Here is a 23,611-nt window from a genome sequence, read left to right as displayed (position 1 = left end):
CACCTCATCTGTGGTAAGGGCACCACAATCACACAAGGTATCAACTACGACAGAGCTCAAAAGCAGATCTTCTCATTTTGGAATTTCATTTCCACTACATTGACTTAAGAAAGACACATGTTTTAGAATAAAAGCTATGAACTAATGTCAACCGACAACTAGGAATAGTTTTCCATTACTGTATGCACCAATATTCGTTCACTCACTTTAATCATTTACACAACCCGAGAATTCGTCACACTGTTGTTGACACAACTGTCATGTATACTATGCCCATTTCTACAAACTTGTCAAGGAGGTGAGAACCCATGGCAATTCAAGATAGACTCTGGAAAGTTGACAAATACCTGTTCAAGCGAATCACCAATGGTGTTGATAGACACTGCAGAAGCAGCTACATAGGATGGTTTAGGTGCACGGATAGGGAGACCAAGACCTTCGTGTGACGCTAAGCCAAGCAGCTGTTCAAAGATGATTGCCTCAGAGTTGGGATGGTTTACTGCATGTTGAAGCTGAAAAGACAACAGAGTAGGTTACGCATTTAGCGATTAGCTGAAAATGATTCTAGGATCTACAAGACTAGTTTGCAACCAACAGATAATCATCATTCATAAAAAAAAAATGTTGGGGAACAGAAGAAACTATTGTGTTTTCTGACAGGTGGCTATTTGTCTTACTTTGAGGGGAGTGCATTTCATGGAAGAAATAGTCAAGAGATATGTTATAAGCTATTGAAATCCTTGCTTGTGATTAGCTCAGAGCAAATTAGTCAGTAAAAATCACTCACAAAATGCTTCATGAAATGCTCCCCTATTCCTGCCAATAACACTTTGTATTAAACCAAGTAGCGATTAACAAGGGCACTTTCAAATTTACCATTTGCTTGTTTTTTGACAGTTAGGTGGTGAATCATCCTTTGTCCCCATGCATCTTTTGCCTGATATACTTGAATACCTTACTACATATTGCATTCTGATCCCATTACTCGATTCAATTCTTTCTTTAATTAGACAAGTGAATTCCTGAGAATAAACCAACTCATCTCAATAGATAACCAACCAACGTGGCATACTAACAATTGCCTTAAGAAGCTTGTTGACATCTTCTGTATCTGGTGTGAGGCAGGCACATTCTTCAAGGACTGGTGTTTGAATCAGACTGTCCATCGCATCCTTGATATTGGTATAATTATTATCCAGTGAAAGGCTGTTTGTTGCTTGCACCAACTTCTGCAGAGTCTCTTCAATCCTGAAGCAGATGCAAATTGTTTCAAAGATATTATCAAATGATCAGCTTATGTACTCTAATCTAAATAATAATCACCAACATTCAGTGTTATCCTTCCTTACTCCAAGTTGTAATAGTAGATTTTTCTTTCAAAAATCATCCTAGGTGATAAATTTACATTTAAGCTTGCAACCAATTGGAAGCAGTTTTAAAGTTTCATAAGATCTATGGCTAAATGAATAAGCTATCATAGAAGCAAAGTGTCATGTTATTAAAGGCCTGGTCACACCGCCCGAGCGTTGTTGGAGCGGTCGTGGAGCGGAGAGAAAAAAATCATCACCACTCGCTACCGTTCACCATTTTCGATTTCGATTGTTTTTATTTCATTTTCGATTTTTGTTTTCGATTTTTCCCCAATTTTGTGAGCGAAATTCGACATTCTCTCCCTACCGCTCCACGACCGTTCAAACAATGCTTGGGCGGTGTGACCAGGCTTTTAAGCTTTACTGGGGTTAGGAAGACAACAGCTACTTTAGATCATCTACCATTATAACATCACTTCAATTAAACTGCTACAGGGTGTACAGATTTCATTCAAAAAGAAAAATTTAATTATAGTGATTATGAAGTGATGGATTGTCAATCAGCTATAATGTAAAAACCTAATCTTCTTTCCTTCATCCTCTCATTTTCTTGCCCCTCCCCCTCCTTTTCGATTCATAGTTTGTTTAATATCTTCTATAATGTGAGCTTCAAATATATAGGAAGAGTTCTAAACTGGTTTCAAAGCAGACTCTGGCTATGATTGTCAAACCTATGAATCCATCAATTTCCTGTACATCTGAAGTCTAGTTAAATAACCCTACTCATAAGCCTACGTTTGAGATCATTCCATAAAACTAAAACAAAGTTTAAATCCCCAAATCCAACATGGCTTGTCAACTTAGACAACTTACACAAAACATGCCCTTGGGGGATCTTGTATTATGCGGATGTGTCCATTTACTATAGAGTTACGTAGTATATAGATGATGTGAAATAATAATAATAATAATAATAATAATAATAATAATAGAGGCATATTTACCCAGCGTAGCCACATGATATGAAATGAAATCTTACTTCTTATCATTTTGCTTGAGTTGTTCATCAATATCTGTTATGACCATCTCCAGATTGTCCATGCTCGGCATACCAAACTGGAACATTGCCGTCAGTGAGGGAAGCACACACTGCTGAGACATGATGAATTAAATCCCTAAAAACTTCTATTCCAGTGTTTGATGATGTGTACGATGTATCTGATCACCTCATGTTGTAAATGAATCCCAATAAGCTGACACTGATAAAAAACATAAACAAGAGAAGAGTGCAAGTAAATATTTTTGCAAATGGATAGAAAAACAGCCATCCTGATATTCTTGATTTTAAAAATGTTGTGTAAACGTCACAGGAAAACTACATTTTCATAGACTTTACATCCACGAAATGGCCATCTATTATGTTATCCTGAAATTGTTTGGATTTAGTCACCAAGAAAATTAGGAAAAAAATCATTTCTTTCTCTTGAAGATCAATTTCAGTTTATGCCTAGAAATATTGTCAGCATATGGGACTTGAATGTCATTTTCTGAAGATGCTTTCCATGTAATAATCAGAAGGTCATTTTTATTCCATTCAAATCTCAACTCAATTCAATTGATTTATTTTCCACTTTCATTGATAAACTGCCTGCTTCGTCTCGGTTATAGTAAAGCACATGTACTCCATACTAGATGAAAACAAACTACATGTAGCACATCAATGCTGTGGAGCTCATCCAGCATTTAATGAAATTTAACACAATTTTTCATTTCAGCCCAGTTGACACTAGTGAATAATATTCGTGACATAAATTGATGAAGAAATGAAATATCTAAGCATTTTATATGATTTATGAATAAATTTCGTATGACTAAGCATAAAGAATTTTCGAGTCAAAATTTCTAAATTCTGTGTAGAACCTTGGTGAACCTAATGTAGCTCTCAGATGGAACAAAAAAAATTAACATCAGTCAACAAATAAATATTTTTTGTGAGTTTTGAAAATATGCATCAATTATCTAATGTGTTTCAAAATTCTGTGCTGATATTTTGCGTCCCCACCTAGAGCTATTATATAAAGCAAACAAAATTGAAATTGATCAACAAACAAAGGAGAAAAAACATTTTTTTTTTATTTACACGTGTATGAATAAATTTTGCATAAATTAACATAAATAATTTTCTAGTCAAAATTCCCAAATTCTTTGTGGAAATTTGGTGACCCGCATGTAGCTCTACCAGATGGATGAAAAAAAATTAGAAATTTGACGTGTCCAAAGGACAGAGATGCCCTCGCTTAACGCGATCAGAAATTCTTCAATATGATTGATCTCAATATCGTGCAGAAACCAATATGCATATATAATGAACAAATTTAGACCTTTGACCTAAAGACTCGCCCTTTCCATAATAATCTCTGACAGAAGATATGACAGTCCTGAAGGTCATTTGACGTGGATAATCCCTCACTTCATTGTGTCATATGGAAATGTGGTCTTGCTGTAAAATGCCTACAAGTATCATTGTGACTTTGTGAGAATGTCATGACATGATCTGTGCGATTGACCAATCAGTGGTCTCCAAATCGCTGTGTGGAAATGGTCTATCCGTTGTAAACAGTCTACACTGTATGGACAATCTGCCACTGTGTGCGCGAGGGTGCTCCAACCCTTGCTCCACCCTCGCGCATGCGATGTTTTGAAATCAGCAGCAATTTATACATGTGAGGAATTTGATGTTGGCTCTAAGTAACTAATTTTGAGGTGAACCAGAGGATAGATATGGAGTGAAATTAGGATGAAAAGAAATTAAGCTTCTGAAGCTTGTTTCGGTGTAGGATTTTTATAATATGCATTTTGCCCACCTTTGTGAGGAAAAAATCAAAGTTCAACGCATTTCTGACATACGATCCCGTTATCCAAATTTAATGATTTTGGTATCAAATTAAAGAGAATAAAATGCTCCAAATAGCCTACTCAGTTTACATTTGGTTACTACCATAATTTTGATGTGGCATGAATAAAAGTACCATATTTTTGTAAACTAGAGGGTTTTTGTAGTACTAATAATGGCAAATCCAAAGGAAATACTAATTTTTCACCTTTCCTTTAGGATTAAGTGTCAGAATTGCTTTCAAAATACCCTTCCCTACTACTACAGAAAGCCCAATTCAAAACTGCACACAAAATATCTGCACTCTGTGTGTGGTCGTGTGTTTCAGCTGTGTGTGTTGTTTTTTGGGGAGATTTGGTGGAATTTCATTGGAAATTCATTTGATTATTACTCAAAAACTGATTCATGGATTACTATGTCATGAAATTTGGTAGATTTCTATTTTGCACTATTTTAATCAAGATCTGAAAAAAAATCAGACAGTTTGATGAAGTGGTGATGAGATGCGGTCTCCCTAATCATACATACATGTAGACCAAAAGCTTCGGTCTCAGCTGAACTTTGTTGGCTTCACTCATCAAATACAGAGACCGAAGTTCTGTACTGGGGACTAAATGGCCATATGTTTATGTACTTAAGATCGGATAAAACGGGGAAGTGAATTTGCGCGACAGCCGAGGTAAGTCACTGTTTTTGTTCCTTTTAACTTCATTTTTCTCCGTTTTTGGGCAATTAATGCCAAGCCCAAGAGGGAATATTAATTTGCATTTTGGTCGCGTTAATTTTCAAAATTTTTATTCATTAAAGACAAAAATTGAAGAGCCCCGACGGGGGGATTTTGCATTGCAAGTCCCCTAATGGTGGCTGCACGATAGCGAGCCGTCTGTGTACGAGGAGAAATTTTTTAAAAATGTTAAAAAACTCCTCGAAAGACGGCTGCCAGCTGTCATGGCTGTCTACTAAGTTCTGAAGACGGTGCATACAGCCACTCCTAGTACCAATGAGGTCCAAACATTACATGTATGGACCTCATAGGCGACATCAGTGCTAAAATTGGGTTAGAGATTTATGTGGATCTAAATTTATTGTAATTTCAACAAAAGTACTAGCTAAATTTGAGGCTTTTGTTGAAATTTTGCTTTAATGATACATTAGTGCTTCAATAAGTAACAAAAAATTGAAAGAAATGAAGGGGAACTTACATTTTGACGACTTTTTCCTGATTTTCTTGGCAGTTGTCCTTCACTTCTGACTCTCGATCGGACCTGATATGCAGATCACGTTTACGCGTTCTCGTCAGGTGATCGGTCGGTTATTCTTTTCGCCAGATGTTGATAATTATATATTTCATAACGCAGCGTTCATCGCAAATTTAGCTGAAAGAGATTGAAGTTGAACAGCGCAAGCTTTAATTTATTCAGAAATAACGTTTGATTGCACAAGTTTCGCCTCGGACATTTAGGATCATTTGGTCCCATATTGGCGTAACTACGGGGGGGGGGGGGGTGTCCCTACCACCGTCCACACCGGGCGTCCACAAGCCAGCAATTATCTTTTTTCTCTTTTTTTAACCAAAATGCTTCCCCCCAGAAAAAAAGAACCAGGGTTAAAGAGAAAGACAATTATGATAGAGGAACACAAAATACTTTATTTTTTCAGCTTTTAATGCATCGACTTATAATCAAATATTAAATGGGGCTTAGAACATTTTTTTAAAAAGTCAATTAATAAAAATATTCCGCTCTTCGGGATTTGAGCTTTCATGAAATATCCGATCTTTTTCATGATTACCGAAAATACTTCAAATGTCAAAAAAAAAATTATCGGTGTAGTAGCTGATACCTTGCGCCCGCCTTAATTATTTTAATGTTGAGATACTTTGCTTTAATTTAATGAATTCCTAAAAGCATTAATTCTCAGATCATTTGTCGCAATCGAATGATTCGATTGGTAAGCTAGTTGTATAATTATTATGATTCATGAATTGTTTACAATGTGTCTCTCTATCAGTTTTGAATATTTAAAAAAATGTCAGCTCGTGCTTTTTGCTCGCAATATTTTGATTAGTAAGAAATTCTTGTGTATGCGAGTTTGATACATAAATAACTAGAGAGAGAGGGGGGGGGGGTGTCCCTCAGCTACTTGTCCTTGCTTATTCCAATTTTTTTTATTATGCTCGTGTTGTGAGTATTTCAAAGTCTTTTCTTTTTCTCACCCTTTTTATTGTCTCGGAGCTTCCCTCTATTTCTTTGCTACGATGTATAGCCCATCTTACTTGTTTCATTTTTTTATGTTCTCATTTCATTGAAAACATAATTATTAAACTGACGTAGAAGACTTTACAACAAAATTTTGATATTGTTTTTTCTTGTTTGTTTGGCTTTCTTTTTTCTTCTCCTCAGTCCTTTTTCTAATTAGTTTCCCTTTCCTTATTTTATATTATTTCATTTCATGAGGCATCCGCCAACTTATATACAACAACAAACGTTAGAGGCGGATATCCAGTAAGGGGGCGTGGTGGTGTGCCCTCTAAAAAGAGGAAAATAGGAAGGAAAAAAAAGCAGGATTTATCTTGGTGAAGATGATAGTGGTGGTGATGGTGGCGGTGATGATGATGATGATGATAATAATGATGGTGGTAGTGGTGATAAAGATGAGAATGAAGTTGGTGACGATGATATGATGATGATGTAATTTTGTCTTTAAAAAAATAATAGTGCAAAGGCGAAATCATTTAAAGTTTATTATGAAAATAGCAGAAAAAAATAATTTGAAAAATTGTACGTATGCGTATGGAAAATCTATCCCCCACCAAAAAAGAAAAAAAGTGAGATTTTGTTTTGTTATTTGTGACGGCGTAGGCCTATGCGAACAGCTGTGTGATATAATTATGGTAAAAAAAGTAAATGAAATGCCAAGAAATACATGATAATGACTTTTATTGTACATTGAGTATATCAGTAGATAAATTCATACTCGTTCCAAAAAAGAAGAAAGTGGGTATATTATGGACCATTAAAAATGGGCAGTTGCTCTATATATTATATTACATAGAATATATAGAGCAACTGCTCGTGTGTAGCGGTAAGTTATTCACCTGATCTACATAATTCATGCGGCGCACGGCGCGTGCGCAATGTTTAATAATTATTGTTGTGAATACAATGAATGTCATCAAAAACATAATAACACAGATCAAATAGTGCCAGCTCGACGCGCAAAATGAGAAAAAAATATATATTTTCTGCCCTGATAATTTGATAACCCTAACCTAACCCAATTTCTAAGTATTTTTATCATAAACAGGATAACTATATACAATGATTGAAATTAACTTTATATTCTTTTGCGAACAAAATGAATATGAAAGACAGCTTTTTGATAAAGAACACAGTTTTAGAGCGTTAGAGCGCGATTTATACCTACAACCGCTAACATAGGCGGATCCAGGGGGGCCGAGGGGCCCGGGCCCCCCTATTGGCGGAGCAAAAAAAGAAAAAAAAAGAAAGGAAAAAAGAAAAGGAAGGGAAAAGAGAGGAAAAAAGAAGAAAGGCAAACATAAGAGGAGGAACATGATTAAATGAAATAACATTAGGGGAAGACTCTGAAAATAATTTTTTTTTAAATCTATTTGTTAGGATAAAAAATTTTCGCTCGCGCTTCGCGCCTTATTGTCTTTTAGGGTATTTGCATATCTTGCTCAATATGGAGCTTGAAAAATCAAACTTTGAAGTCATTATACAAAACATATTTCAGCTGGGAAATTGAACTTTCATTATTTTGTTTCATTTACAAATTGATTTTTAAAAAGTGCTCTGTAAAAATGTCTGTGATATCATCTGAACATTATCATTTTCTGCTTGCGCTGCGCGCTCGCAAAATTTCAATTTTCAGGTACGTATTATTTTCCTGTATTCCATAAAGTTCTCAAAAAGTTCCCTATTCAGGTCAGATTGTTAAAACGTATCAGCTAGCGCCGCACGCTATAGCATTTGGATTAGTCGGTTATGTATATCCCAATATTAATTCTAAATCAAACTAATTTGATGACAGTTTATCAAAAACTTCGACTCGCGATTTCTGCTCGCATTGATAGATATATAATGCCTCTTATGCATAATTACAAAGTGCTTTAAATGTCCAGTTTTCAGGCCATAAAATTAACACATTTCGCGCTCCCATGCGAGAGAAATAGGAAGATGGTCATCAATTTCATATGATGACATAATGCCCTCATAGCATGTTCCGGTCCTATGTAAAAACTCAAAGTAATAAAAATAAAATACATCAGCTCTTTTTTAACTGTGATCCATCACAATTCACAATTTTCCCACAAAGTGTTTGCATTACAGAGCTTAAATTCACCCTTTGTTATATCATATATTTTTAGCTCGCGCTTTGCGCTCTCTTTATTGATTTTCATGATAAGAAAGTTACTTAGAATACCCAAATTCTAGGTCGAAATCTAAAACACACGTTAATTCAGATACGCAGATTGTTCTCTATTTAAATCATTATCCAGTTTCAGATCACAATATCAAAAAGTGTCTGCTCGCGGATAAATAACTTATCCTTTTCATGATAAAACATGAATAGTGCGTCCAGAATCTTTCCCCATAATTTTGTTTACCCATCACATTTCTCCTATTTTCTCCTCCCTTTTATTTTCCATTAATTTTTCTTTCGTTCACTTTTTTTCTGTCCTCTTTTCCCATAATTTATTTTACCCATCACATTTCTCCCTATTTACTCTTCCCTTTTATTTTCCATTAATTTTTCTTTCGTTCACTTTTTTTCTGTCGCCTTTCCCCTTCTAAGTTCTATTTTTTTTCTCGTCTCACCGCTTTTCCTCATCCCCAGCCCTCGATCGACGCCCGTGCAGATTCGCAAACAATATCAAGAGTATATGTCTACTTGCAAGGGCGGAAATCTCTCCCCAAAGGTAGGGGGACCAGGGGCTGGAAAATTTGACAAGCAAAAAACAAACAAAAAAAGAAGGTTTATCACCCTCTAAAGAAGGTCATCTTGACCAAAAGAAATTTGACAAGCAAACAAGCAAAAAAAAGGGGGCATGCCAAAAGTAAGATCGTCTCTTCCAAAATACATTTCGAATTTGAACGACATGACCAAAAATAGTAGGGGGACATTTCATAATGTGCCCCCTACTATTTTGGGTGAGGGGACATGTCCCCCGGCCCTGGGGTTTGCGCCCATGTGGGTGGGGGTGTTGCGCCTCCCTATCGGGATCATATCACAGCGAGTATACACTCTTCCATATTGGAAGAGTGTTTACTCGCTGAGATTTCGATCTCACACATAATTTTATAAAAAAAAATAGAACAGCTACGCCTTGAACACAGGCCAAAATGCCTAACGATTTCTCCGCGGCATTAACAACTCTCGTAAAGGGCGCTCCATTTATAAATAACGTTGCATGAACAGCTCTCTATGGCGACGAAATTTACCGCGGAATTGCAGCCAGCAGCGTGGGAAATTGGCAGAAAATTCAAGAAGAGAACCGGTGAGTACCGATTTAACAGTATTCATGTATTAATTAATATTTATTTAATCATAAGAATAATTTTTTTTTACGGAAAGAAAGCTTAGTTCTAAGCTAGGGCGGCCCAAATGCGCGTGAGTGGAGTCCCAGTTTCTTAACACGGGTAAGTATTGCGGTGTCGCCTAGAGTGCATACAGCTACAGTAGGCCCCGATTTATAAGTTGAAATCTCCCATCTTAAAAACTCATGTGGAATATTAATAAAATATACATTAAGCCTTCATTTCAATTTCAGGAACTCAGACCCCCCCCCCCCCTCCCCCTAAGTCTCGGTGCACAATTTGTGTTCATTTCATTTTCATAAACATTGCACTCGGCGCTCAACACAAATTGAAGCGTATGGGACCGTAACACTACAGTTAAACGTTACACTGCACCGGATCGCCAATTAAATGCCAATTGTTTTTAATTGAAAAAAATGTGTCATAACTAACAGCAAGACAGTGCTGGATTTAAGCCTTACTATAATTATAACAATCAACTCACCCAATTTCTAAGATGGGGTTTTACCACTATTAAAGACCTTAATTAACTGTGAGATGACAACTGTTTTTTCTGAACTGTTTTTCCGTAGCTAGCTGGCTGTAGTATGGGAATGACGTCATCTAGCTCTAGCTGTGTTTCCACAGTTCAAAAATATATTTCCCGAAACTGAATCCCAAATTTCCTGAAATTCATAGATATTTCCTGGAATTTTCAAATTTGATTTTAAACAAAAATCGGGCAATAATGCAGCGAGCCTAAATTCGGCCTAGGTGGCCAAAATCAAGGATTTTAGCATTTTTTTTGTTCAATTAAGCCCTCTTTAAAAAATAGGAACAAAATTACAAATGCGATCAGGGCGGGGCGCGAGCGGAAAATTTTGAGCTACGTTTGGCTGTAAAACATTATCAAAATGTAACCTGAATATCATCAATATTGAAAGTTTCTAAGTTTAATTGTAATTTTCGGATTTCCCGAAATTTCCTGGAATATAAAAAGTTTATTTCCCGAACCATCCCATTATGAAAAATACGAGACATTTGGCTTCCTCCTGCTCGTACGCACGGGCGTCCGTCGATATAACACATTATATTTTTATGAAAATATGCACCCTTTTTCTTAAAAGTTGATGGAGAGGGGGAAAAATTAATCGTCTCAAGTCGGGGTATTCAGTAATGAGTACAGGAGAAACTATATTTCACTGATTTTTATGATTCATTCCATTTGATTAACTCATCTATTCGTGTTTTGGGGCTAATCTTTCCCTTACGCATTGCTTTTTGGCAGAAGTTCTATGGAAAATGCACCTTTTTTCACACAAACTTTGAGACACTCTGTATTCATTCCCCCATTGCTCGAGAATGAACGGGCAGTTAACGACGGGGTGAAAGATTTATTGAAGAATGGAGTGTATATTTCACGAAAATGAAAGCCATTACCCCATTGGATGTTAGATCAATACGTGTTTTTTAGATGAAGTTAGTTGTCGAATAGGCTCTCCTGGCATTGAGGTCTCTATCGGTGACGTCACTCAGGATCGTCATGCCTGAACCATCGGCCGGGCAGGGGTCGCAATGGTAGTATGATTTATGCATAATGCACTCGATATATACAATAATCTTGTCCTCCCGTTTAAATGAATGTGAAACTCATATAATTTTCATCAGAGCATTCAACAGGAGTACTGTAGTACACATTTCTTTGTTATAAGTGAATTAAAGTCCCTCCAGTGAGTTTGATCACCCCTATTTAGAAAATGTATCACCCCTAAGTTGTAACACAGTCAGCTGTTTGCACTCAGGGTCACTCCGTGACCTGTGTGTGCGTTCAAGAGTTGTACACGATTTTCTGTCTCATTTAGGCAGAAATCTTTCAAAATGGGAAAAAGTCAAAATTTAGAGTGTGCGGTTGTTTACTTAGTAAGGATTACCATTCCTGCAAAGGTCTAGTAGACTTCAGATTAGATTTTTTTCCGAACCACTTGCTTGCTACGCTTGCTCGCGAAAAACTGAAAACCTAAATATATATCTTATCAATCAAAAATCAATTTTAAAAAAAACTTTGCTCAACTTAATTACTACAAAACACACAACTTTACACAGATGATAATCTCATGGTGAAAATATCCGTTTGCACCAAAATGCCCGTTTTGGCATATAAGTGCACCTTTTTGGCTCCCCCCAAAGGAAAATACGTTCCACCGCCCTTGGTTAAACATACATCGTCTTCATGACTAACTGCAAAAATTACTTAACATGTCCCTTTTAGATCAGTTCAGAGTTTATAATTAAAATTTCTGCTCGCACTTCTTGCTCGCAGCCATCTAGTTACATAGCCATCTTGTTTTGAAGATCACAACCGGGGATCATGCACAAACATATTGCCCATCATATTTTCAACAAAAGGTGAAGAAGAGTACTCTGATATGTCGGCAGATTCACCGAAACTCCCTGAAGATGGGAAGAAGTTCGCCAGTGCTAAACGTAAACAAAAAAACAAAAGCAAAGCTGCAAAAAAGAAATAGACAGTATTTACTGCCTGCTTCTAATCAGTGCAAAGTGTACATAGTGTAAATAGATTTATGACCGGAATAAAAAACAAATGCTGCAACTTGGTTAGTTTGAATGTTAGAGGTATCAGAAACAAAGAGAAAAGAGACGCCATCCTTTCATGGAGCAAGCAACAAAAAACGGATATACTGTTACTACAAGAAACTTATTGGACAGATGATATTTTGAAAATTATTCGAAACGAATGGAGGGGTCAATTTTTTTGTTGTAATGGGTCAAATCACGCTAGAGGAGTTGCCTTTCTTATATCAAACGATTTACCAATTGTTGTCAACAATATTATTCAGGGTCAAGAAGGACGGATGATTATGTTGAATGCTAAAATAAACAATTGTAATGTATGCATTGTAAATATTTATGCACCAACAGAAAAGAAACACAGAGATAGATTCTTTAAAAAATTATATGTATGGATAGAATCAAATAGACTTCCACATCACGATGTGATAATAGGGGGCGATTTTAACTCTACTCTTTGTCCAAACAAAGACGTGAAAAGAACCCCGAACGCTTATTATAAGACGCCACGAAATTTAAAGATTTTTATTAAGCGTCTCGATTTATGCGATATATGGAGGTATTTAAATCCTAAAAAACAACAGTTTACATGGAGAAACGTGTCTTTAGATGTGGCATCCCGCCTTGATTATTGGATGGTAAATGAGAACTTTAAGTCAAAAATAATGATGTGTGACATACGTCCATCTGTACGTTGTGATCATAATGCCATCTTTTTAAAGGTTTTGACAGGTAAGCTAGAGAAAGGTCCAGGATATTGGAAATTAAATACAAACATCCTTAAAGATGACTGTTATAAAAATCAAGTAAGACACATTATTAAAAACATCGAAAGGATGAATCTTAGTTTCTGTGAAAGATGGGAACTTACAAAGATTAAATGTCGTGAATTTACGCAAACATACTGTGTTGGAAAAAAATGTAAATCTAACAAATTAAAGAGAAGGTTAGAAGAAAGTATGGTAAACTTAACTAAGAAACTGGATGAACAAAATTATGTTGATGATGAGACTAAAAAAGAGTATTTACGAATTCAGGGTGAATTAGATAATTTGTATAAAAGAGAATGTAAAGGAGCAAGTATACGTTCTCGAGTCAAATGGCTGGAGAAAGGTGAAAGGAATACAAAATATTTTATGAGCTTAGAAAAGAAAAATGCTCAGAAAAAAAATATTACTAGACTACGAAAAGGTAACAGGATTATCACGAAAAGAATTGAGCTACTAAATGAGGTTGTTTCCTTTTATGAAAAGTTATATGCTAGTAAAATGGTACAGAAAGAAGAGGTAGAAAGATATTTTAAAAGTTCTTTAGTAAATAAGTTAGATGAAAAAGAGAAACAAAATTGTGAAGGACTGTTAACTTATTCAGAATGTCGAAAAGCTGCTTTTAAAATGAGCAGAAATAAGGCTCCGGGAGGAGACGGTTTATCCATAGAGTTCTACCAAGAATTCTGGAATGATATTGAGTTTATGTTTGTTAATGCACTAAATGAAAATTTCAGTAATAAAATCATGTCAAAAACTCAACGTTTAGGAGTTATTACGTTAATTCACAAAAAAGGAGAGTTGGAAGACTTAAATAACTGGAGGCCAATAACTCTGCTGAATTATGACTATAAAATAATGGCCTCTGCCTTGGCAAATAGGTTACATAAAGTGATTCCAAAAATTGTACATGAAAATCAGGTTGGTTATATCAAAAACAGAATGAGTGGTTTTAATATTAGACTCACACAAGATGTTTTTGAATACATGAAAAAGCAAAACTTAGAAGGGGCATTAATGCTGGTTGATTTTCGAAAGGCATTCGATACCGTTGAATTTGATTTTATTGAATATTGTTTGCTCAATTTCAATTTCGGTGAAGACTTTCGTTGTTGGATTAAACTAATGTATGAAAAAGTAGAGAGTTCAGTACTAATTAATGGTTGGAGAACAAAAACATTTCAGATTTGTAGAGGCATTAGACAAGGCTGCCCTCTGTCGGCCATGTTGTTTATTTTAGTGGTAGAAATTTTAGCAGACAGAATTAGAAAAAATGATAAAATTAAAGGTTTTTTGTTTGGAAACAACAGTGAGACAAAAGAATTAAAAATCTTGCAATATGCAGACGATACGTCTGTGTTTTTCAGAGAAAAGTCTTCCATGAAATACATTTTGGAAGAATTAGATCAATTTGGAAATGTTGCTGGCCCAGTGGTTAATAAAGATAAAACAATACTGAAATGGTTAGGCTCCACAAAGAATTATTGGAACTTTGAAAATTTTGGGTTACATTGGACAAATGGCTGTATTAAATACTTGGGTGTTCACATAGATAATGATTTAGACTTGGTTGTCAAACTGAATTGGGAAACAAAGCTACAAAAGATACAGAGAATCGTAGATAATTGGAGGAGGAGAAATCTTACAATTGTCGGTAGAGTCCTTATAATTAAGACATTACTTGTTAGTCAAATAGTTCACCTGATAATGTTTTGCTCAGTACCCAGTTATGTTGTTAAGAAATTAGAAAAGATAATTTATCAATTTTTGTGGAAATCAAAAGTTGACAAAGTGAAAAGAGCAATGATTGTCAGAGATTACGAGGATGGTGGCGTACGAATGATTGATATTCAGAAACTGATACAGAGTTTTAGATTGAAATGGTTGGCTAGAATAGTTGATGACACACATGGATATTGGAAGGATTTTGCATTAATATACTTTCAAACACTTGGAGGTCTCAAACTCCTTCTAAATTGTACTATTGATCAATACATGATAGAAAAATGTTTTGTTAACAAATTGCCATGGTTTTATGTAGAAATGATAAAAGCGTGGTCATATTTTAAAGGAAATATCAAAAAGGACGATATTCATTCAAATAATCAGATTTTATGGTACAACAAATATATCGTTCATGATAATCAGCCACTTTTCTACAAAGATTGGTACTCAAGTAATATATTTTTTTGAAAGATATTTGTATTGAAGGTAAATTTATATCTCTTTCAAAATTGAAAGAAAACTTTCATGCTGAAAAAACAAAGGCGAGAGTCCTATTTGATTATTCCAAATTACAAAAGGCAGTACCGAAAGTTTGGATGAATAATATAAAGGAAACTAGTTTGTTAGAAATTCCCAAAATACCAGTGCGTCAAAAAGAAAAAGAAATGAAGTTTTGTTCCAGTAAATTGTTTTATCATATCCTATTAACATATGAAAGAAGTAGTGTTGGTCCATCATACTGGACAAACTTAACTGATGATTACATAAATTGGAAAAATATCTTTCAAAGAAATCTAGAAAATACAAAAGAAAACAAATTGAAACAGTTTAATTTCAAAATGCTGTATAACTTGATCCCTACTAGAAGGATGTTGTTTTTATGGCAGCTTAGCAATTCTGACAAGTGTGAAGCTTGTAATTGCACAGAAGACTTACTTCATGTTTTGTTGAAATGCAAAATGAACATTCCTTTTTTCGATAATCTGTTTATGATGGTTAAGAATGTTTATAACGTAGAACTTTGCTTTGACATTAATACTTTGTTGAAAAATTATCAAGAAAAAAGTATTGATGATATCATGTCTATTGCTTTCTGGAGCATATACAAAATGTTGATTCTGAGGAACGAAAAGGGAACAGATCAAAGGAAGAAAAGATTGTGGTTTATTTTTTTGAAGGAACTTAAAATAAGAATTGATAACAATAATGCTCTTGTGAAAAAGGGAAAACGAAAAATGTACAATTTGCCTGAAACGTTGAACCTGTATTTGTAAAATGTTATATGGCTTTGTAACCGAATGTGAGATTTTTGTTGGAAAATAAATGCACCTGTTAAGGGTGAAAGAAAAAAAATATATTTTCAACAAAAAGTAGAGCTCGTGCTTCGCGCTCGCATTATTTAAAAAAAAAGGCTTATGTTAGGCCTATAACATTATTACATATTTATTTTACTTCATAAGAATAAAGCTAATTAGATTAGGACTACCCAATGCATATCAATTTGTTGTGTACAAAAAACGCTCCTCTTATAAGGCATAGAAATGGGACGTTAACGCACAGTCACTAATAATACGCGCCGCTGTCTTCGCATCGTGCAGGCAGTCTACGTGTATAGTGGCGGGCTGCTACATTGCGGCGCGGGGGTGTTCAACTTACATATCGTGAGCGCACTCAGCTGCGTGTTTTCACTTCTTCTCCTTTCTCTCCTTTTCTTGTCATTTTTTCCTCGCATTACTTGTTTTCATAAATTTCCCTCTCACTTTCCTTGTTTTCTCACTCCCTTCAGTTTTGTAACTCTTCTTGATCACTTGCATTCATTGGCACACCCCCCGGTCAAAAATGGTACGGTCCTATCCAACATACACTCAAGTCGTCGCTGTACGAATAATGAAAACGTGCAAAATTCTTGACGCGCTGCGTTGCCTAGCTATGCGTGTGTACTAGCTGTGTACACACAATGCCATCAGCTGAACCCGCCAAACTATAGTGACCAATTATTGCAAAAGCTTTTGCAAATGTGAAAAGTGACAGAGGTTTTTTTATCCAATCAAAATCATTCTTAGGTATTCGCAATCTACAGCATTTTCTGCAAAATGTCTTTTTTTTAATAGGGTCTATTGTGACGTATATATTTTTTTACAACAATGTGAAGTTGCACCAAACGTTTCGTTTCCCGCACTTGCCCATTGGCTCATGTACAAATGGATTTCCAAAATCATCAAGAAAGGTTCCAAAAACCTCAAAAGTGACAGAACTTAATTTGACTAAAATTAATTGAAAATCATATCATAGTCAAGGTGAGAATCTGCTCTATTCTATTCTGTTTTGATAGATCACCTTGTTGACGCGTTTGGGAGATATCTTAGGAAATCCCTCAAAAACGGCGTATTTTCTATTATTCTCCATAGGGAAATAATTTAACACGCTACGCACTGCAAAAAGGAGCGCAAACAAATTGATATGCAGGGTCGTATATACAGGGGGGAAGGGGTATGGGGTGTGACAAATTCCCCCCCCAAAAAAAAAAAAAATAATAATGATGATAAATTAATAAATAAATTAAGTAAATAAATAATGAATAAATAAATTAATTAATTAATTAATTAATCAATTACTTAATTAATCAATCAATCAATCAATTGATTAATTAATTTTTAAAAAAATTCACTTACCAGTTGGCAAAATAGAGGATAGGGGTAAAAAAAAAAAGAGTTAAGAAAGAGAGAAAAAAAATAAAATGAAAGAAAGAAAGAAAGAAAGAAAGGGAGAGCCTGATCAGAGAGGCTCAATTGTTCAAAACCCACCTACACCCGACAAAGGAAATTATAATTGGGAGTGTCGAAAATCTGTCTATCTGACGGTCAATCGGATCGGGGTCGCCCTAGCCACTAACCCGTCTCTGTGGTTTAGTGGTTAAGACACCGGCATTCAAAGCTGGGGGCCCGGGTTCGATTGTCGGCAGAGAAAGAAAGAAAGACTGCACTTGAAAAGAGAAGATAATATCTTTAGCAAAAGGGGACCACAAGATAGCGAAAGCTGACTAGGGTGTGGCACCCTTTGCAGTAATACATGGTAAATCTATAATAGTAAATAAAAACAAAACAGAACGTATTTGCATTTTTACATGACTATAGAAACCTAGGGTGACCAGATTTCACAAAATGAAATACGGGACAATCGACAAAAAAGATCAACAAAGAAGATTACACAGTGTTACACCTGTGAAAAATTATTATGAATTGAAAGGGAGGGTGAACGAAAGAATGAAGGAGAGAAAGAAAAGACGAAAGAAAAAAGATGAATTGAGAAGAAAGAAAGAAAAAATGAAGGGAAAAATGAAGGGGAAAAAGAATAAAAGAAAGTTAGAATAAAACGATGAAAGAAAGAATAAAAAGCGAAAAAAGTTTCAGTCATTCTTTGAATGGAATACCGAAAGAAAGAAAAAGAAAGGAATGGAAGAAGAATACATGCATGTGTGAAAGACAAAATAAAGGAGAGAAAAAAAGAAAGTAAGAAAAAGGAGGAGGAAAGAAAAAATGAAGGAAAGAAAAATGTTTCCTTCATTCTTTGAAAGAAACGAACAATTAAGAAAGAATGAAAACAGTAAGTGAGGAGGGAAGGAATTAAGAGAGGAAGAGAAAGAATAAGGAAAGAATTAGAAGTGAAAATAAAATAAAGAATGAAAGGAGGAAAGAGAGGGAGAAAGAATGAAGTGAGGAGGAATGAAAACATAATGGAAGAAGAGAAAGAATTAAAAGAAAAGGAGAGGAAGGGAGGGGGGGAAATTAAAAGAGAGAAAGAATGAAGGAAATAAAAAAGGAAATTTGATAAAGACAGGTAAGAAAAAGAAGAAAAGAAAGAAAAATGAACAGAGAGAGAGAGAAAGGATCAGGAAAGAAAGATAGATGGAATAAAAACGGGCAAGCAGGAAGGGTAGATGGATGAAGAAAGAAGGATAGAAAAGTAAGAAAGAGGAAAAAAGTTCAGACTTCAAGCAAACAATAAAATCCAATCATCTAACAAAAATTCATGATGATATTTGGTGTTTTTCAAATATGTTTTTAAAACTAAAAAAAAAAGTTTCAGAAATGAATAAAATTTCAAAGTGATTTTCTTTTTATTTAAAAATTAGATGAAGCATCGCGGCATCATACACAACAAGACTCAAAACGAAGGCTTAAACAACTAGATCTATAAACTCAAGAACTTGTTCCTCCGATCACATCTCCAAATCAGTAATCTGAGAACCCAAAATATCATTATACAAATTTTGTACATTTTTTGTGATTATTTTCGCATGTTTGATGGAGAGAATCTGCTCCGATCCTACATGCCTAGATATAGTAGCCTGCCACACAATGGCAGGAGGCCAGTTCGTTTGCGATGTATTGGGGTTAGCAAGAAAATCACCGCAGAACTTGCATAAGTTTATTCATCAATTTCATTGTTGTCTCTGCTTCTTCATATGTTGGTTATTTGGATGAAAATTCGTCACTTTTAAATACATTTTGTTCAATATTCTGAAATACGGGACAAATAGGCGTCCCGGGAAGGGTTTGTCGGGACGCCGGGACAAAGAAGCAAAATACGGGACAATCCCGGGAAATACGGGACGTCTGGTCACCCTGATAGAAACTGTTCAGTCATTTTCATTAATGAATTCTTGCATTAGTTTCTTCTTTAGTGCTTTTTGAAAGGTATTTATTGATATCTTACATTTCATGTTCTCTGATAAAATTATTCCACATTTCATATCCACAAAATGCGATTGACCTTTTCCCGTGTTCTGTATGCACTCTCAGAAGTAATAGACTATTATTTTCATTCTGTCATGTTCCATAATTATGTGTGAAGTATACTGGAGATAATTACAGATGAGAGTGTCGTATACAATCGTTGATATCAGACTGAAATTTATGTAATTTAAAAATGTCAAGGATATTAAGTTTCTTGACAAAGGACTGGAATGTGTTCTATATTTGCTAAAGGTGATTGCCCTTTCAGCCATCTTTTGAATTATAAATATTCTTCAGGTTTGCACAGCCCCATGCAGACCTCAAGTCCGTAATGATATATGTGTGGCTTAAGAAAAGCATTATATAAAATTATACACTGTGGTATAGTATTTCTACTCCTACAAATAATTCCTTCTTCCTTGCGAAGTACTATAGGGTAACTTTCTTGATCATGTTCATTCCAGAGCAAAGATCAATATACCAATATACATGTAAATGTACACAGCGTCAACTTTCTCGAGGGTGCACCCCGAAGTTCAGGTCAACTGAACCATGGACCTAAACCCTCCGTAAAAATCACCTCCTTCACCGGGGTTTATCACCATGTATTTTTTAAAATTTTGTGTTAGGCCTAATTGTTATTTTGTTTGCATCGCACTATCTAGTAACAAATTGTAAATTGTCTTTTATTTAAGTTAAATCTATTTCATATTGATTTGAGTGGAATAATCGATAATCTTTAATATTTTGATGCTCTTATATTGGTAAGTCATTTATATCAATAATAAAGTTAGTCCGAGAACCGAGCCTTGCAGAACACTGTACAAGGTTTTGTTAAAAAATAGTACCATTGTGCTGGACATAATTATTGGTTACACTTCGTAATTCCGAAGCTTCGTAATTCCGAAGGTTCTTTATTCCGAAGGTTCGTAATTCCGAAACACGTAAATTGCCTATACCTCGATGTTCGTTAATCCGAAAACGAAAGAGGGTTCGTTAATCCGAACATTTGTGGCGTAATTCCGACGATTCGTTATTCCGAAGGTTCGATAATCCGAAAACGAAATAAGGTTCGTTGTTCCGAAGGTTCGTTAATCCGAAAACGAAATAAGGTTCGTTGTTCCGAAGGTTCGTTAATCCGAAAACGAAAAAAGGTTCGTTATTCCGAAGGTTCGTTGATCCGAAAACGAAATAAGGTTCGTTTTTCCGAAGGTTCGTTAATCCGAAAACGAAATAAGGTTCGTTTTTCCGAAGGTTCGTTAATCCGAAAACGAAATAAGGTTCGTTAATCCGAAAACAAAATAAGGTTCGTTAATCCGAAAACAAAATAAGGTTCGTTAATCCGAAAACAAAATAAGGTTCGTTAATCCGAAAAATTAAAACGGGGAAAGCAGAGGCAAGGGGAGGGGGGCGCGGGGGACACTGTTGCCGTTTAATTATCATATGAGGATGGGAAGGCAAGGGCGGCCGAACGAACGAAATGGGCACTTTGGTGATATTTTCACCTTAAGATTATCATCTGCTTGAAGTCATTGTGTGTTTGTTAGTGATTAAAAAGAGAAAAACTTTTTTGAAGTGACTTCTTATTATGGCAAAATTTGTATATTTAGGCTTTATTTTTCGGGAGAGAGTATAATGAGCGAGCGGCTTGGTAAAACAAATTCAAAGGTGAAATTGTATAACGTTTTTTGTGGTCAATTATTAAAATGGCATTATTGCGAGGTGTTGCGAGCGTGAATCACAAGCTAAACTTTAGCTTATTTCAATAAAAAATGAAAATTAGTTTTTAAAAATCCGAGCAGATTTCTGCTGTCATTAAAAAAGATGTGCATCTAACTAAAGAATTAACACGAGCGCAAAACGCGAGCTTAAACATACTGACCAGAAAAGAAACATGTTAAAGAAAGCATTTAGTGACCTCTTTAGGATGAATATTTACCAATCGAATGAGAGTGCGAAGCGCAAGCTGAAATTTTTCAATATTCCTGCCTGAAAACTTAACTTAACTTGTATACTTTAAAAAGAGTATTTTATTTCGAAAAAAACATGAAAACGGCATATTTATTTTTGAAAAAGGAACTTTCCCATTTTGGAAAATATTAATTCCCCTGTTTTTTATTCCATTTTTGATGCCCCCTGCCTCCCTCCCGGTGGATCCAACTTTCGTCAAATAGAGGGGGGGGGGGCAATTTTTTTTAAACCATATTTTCCTTGATCGGCAGTTTAAAGTTGATTTTTGTTTGTTTCTTTGAAAGGGTAGTCCTAACAGTCAATAATTAGCTTTATCCTTATAAAATAAAGTAAATATGTAATAACATGATAAACCCTTTTTAAATAATGCGAGCGCGAGCTATATATTTTTGTTAATATGATGGGCAATATGTTTGTGATCTTCAAAGCGAGATGCCTATGTAACTAAAATTAGATAATAACTGCTAGCAAGAAGCGCGAAGAGAATTTTTAAATATATAAGCTCTGACCTGATCTAAAGGGGACATTTTAAGAACTTTTTGCAGTTAGCCATGAAGACGATGCGTGTTTTAGCCAATGGCGGCGGAACGAATTTTTTTTTTGGGGGGGGGCAAAGCAAAAAAAAAAAGGGGCCAATAGGGGCAATTTGGTGCAAACGGATATTTTCACCATTAGATTATCATCTGTGTAAAGAGGTTGTGTGTTTTGTAGTAACTAAATTGAGCACAATTTTTTAAGTGATCACTAAAGTTATATATTTACGTTTCATTTCTGCGAGCGTAGAGAGCAAGCGGTTTGGGGGAAAAGTCAAATCTGAAGATGTAAAATTCACCTTTTTGGTCAATACTGTTAAAAGGGCATCCTTGTGAGATGTTGCGAGCGAATCACGTGCTCAAACTTTTGGAAATTTCATGTGGGCCTAGAATGATAATATTGATATAGATATCATTTACCCAGGGAAGCCACTTCAGTTCTGAAAACTATTCTCCCAGCTATTTTTTTTTTTACAAGAATGCTTAGAATGTCCAGTTTTCAGGTTGGAAAATCGGAAAAATTTGGCACACGTTTCTCGCTCGCATCAAGTATTGTTTATTGAGGAACTCATTCTATTCCTGGTTACAAAAAAGAAGTATGAAATGTCCAGTTTTCAGGTTGGAATATCACAAATTTTAAGCTTGTGGTTCGCGCTCTCATTATTTAGTTCGTGAGATATATATTCTATTCATGAGTCACTAAATGCAGTCCTTAAAAGATTACTTTCTGAAGCCTGTTGCATAAAACTTTTTACCTGAGAAAACTCTGGTAAAAACTGAAAACTAAGGTTAGTCTGATTTCCGCCAAAAGTTTCATGCAACGGGCCCCAGGTCAGTATATAAACAAATTACAGCTCGCCCTCGCATTAATTCTTTAGAAAGAATCTTTCTCACGATTACAAAAAATGCTCCGAATGCTCACTTCACGTCTTGTTACATAGTTTCAGCTTGCGATTCGCGCTTTCAACATCTCACAAGGATCATTATTAGTATTATTTTTATTACCAGCAGAAGCTGTTATTAAAAATGACATCCCCTCCAATACAAATCCTATTATCTAGAGGTTTCTCGCACGCTTCCAACACACTTGATCCCCTGCATCTTTAATTAAACCATTTGCTTATAGGCAGCAATTGCTCAGATAAAATCGAAATTAGCCTATGCTTGATCAGGGCGCCATTCTTAATGAAATACATGCTTTGGCCCCAACACACGCATGTATCATCGATCGTTATTACTATCATTGCATAATATCGTGTAATCTTGTAATGACAACATCGTTTTTGTTACCAAAATGAATTATTTTCATTTTCGGAAATACGAACCTTATTTAATTTTCGGATTAACGAACCTTATTTCGTTTTCGGATTAACGAACCTTATTTCGTTTTCGGATTAACGAACTTTATTTCGTTTTCGGATTAACGAACCTTCGGAATTACGAACCTTATTTCGTTTTCGGATTAACGAACCTTCGGAATTACGAACCTTATTTCGTTTTCGGATTAACGAACCTTCGGAATTACGAACCTTATTTCGTTTTCGGAT

At 35.3% G+C, this 23,611-nt stretch overlaps 1 protein-coding gene across 1 annotated transcript in view; it reads right to left on the bottom strand.

Moving 5' to 3' along the window:
• LOC121416066 (uncharacterized protein KIAA0825 homolog) overlaps window positions 1-10,343 on the bottom strand; it is a 31,111-nt gene extending 20,768 nt beyond the window's left edge. Inside the window, exons 1-4 of the mRNA XM_041609511.1 lie at window positions 10,249-10,343; window positions 2,350-2,569; window positions 1,077-1,248; window positions 348-512 (exon numbers count right to left, since the gene is read on the bottom strand). Of these exons, the coding sequence (XP_041465445.1) occupies window positions 348-512; window positions 1,077-1,248; window positions 2,350-2,471 (459 nt within the window). The 5' untranslated portion in view covers window positions 2,472-2,569; window positions 10,249-10,343. The remainder of the gene's footprint in view (window positions 1-347; window positions 513-1,076; window positions 1,249-2,349; window positions 2,570-10,248) is intronic.
• Window positions 10,344-23,611: the final 13,268 nt, after the last annotated feature.

This window comes from Lytechinus variegatus, chromosome 5 (assembly GCF_018143015.1).
Source record: "Lytechinus variegatus isolate NC3 chromosome 5, Lvar_3.0, whole genome shotgun sequence".
Classification (NCBI taxonomy): domain Eukaryota; kingdom Metazoa; phylum Echinodermata; class Echinoidea; order Temnopleuroida; family Toxopneustidae; genus Lytechinus; species Lytechinus variegatus.
The sequence above is the reverse complement of the archived record's forward strand: the minus strand, read 5'-3'. Positions and strand labels throughout refer to the sequence as shown.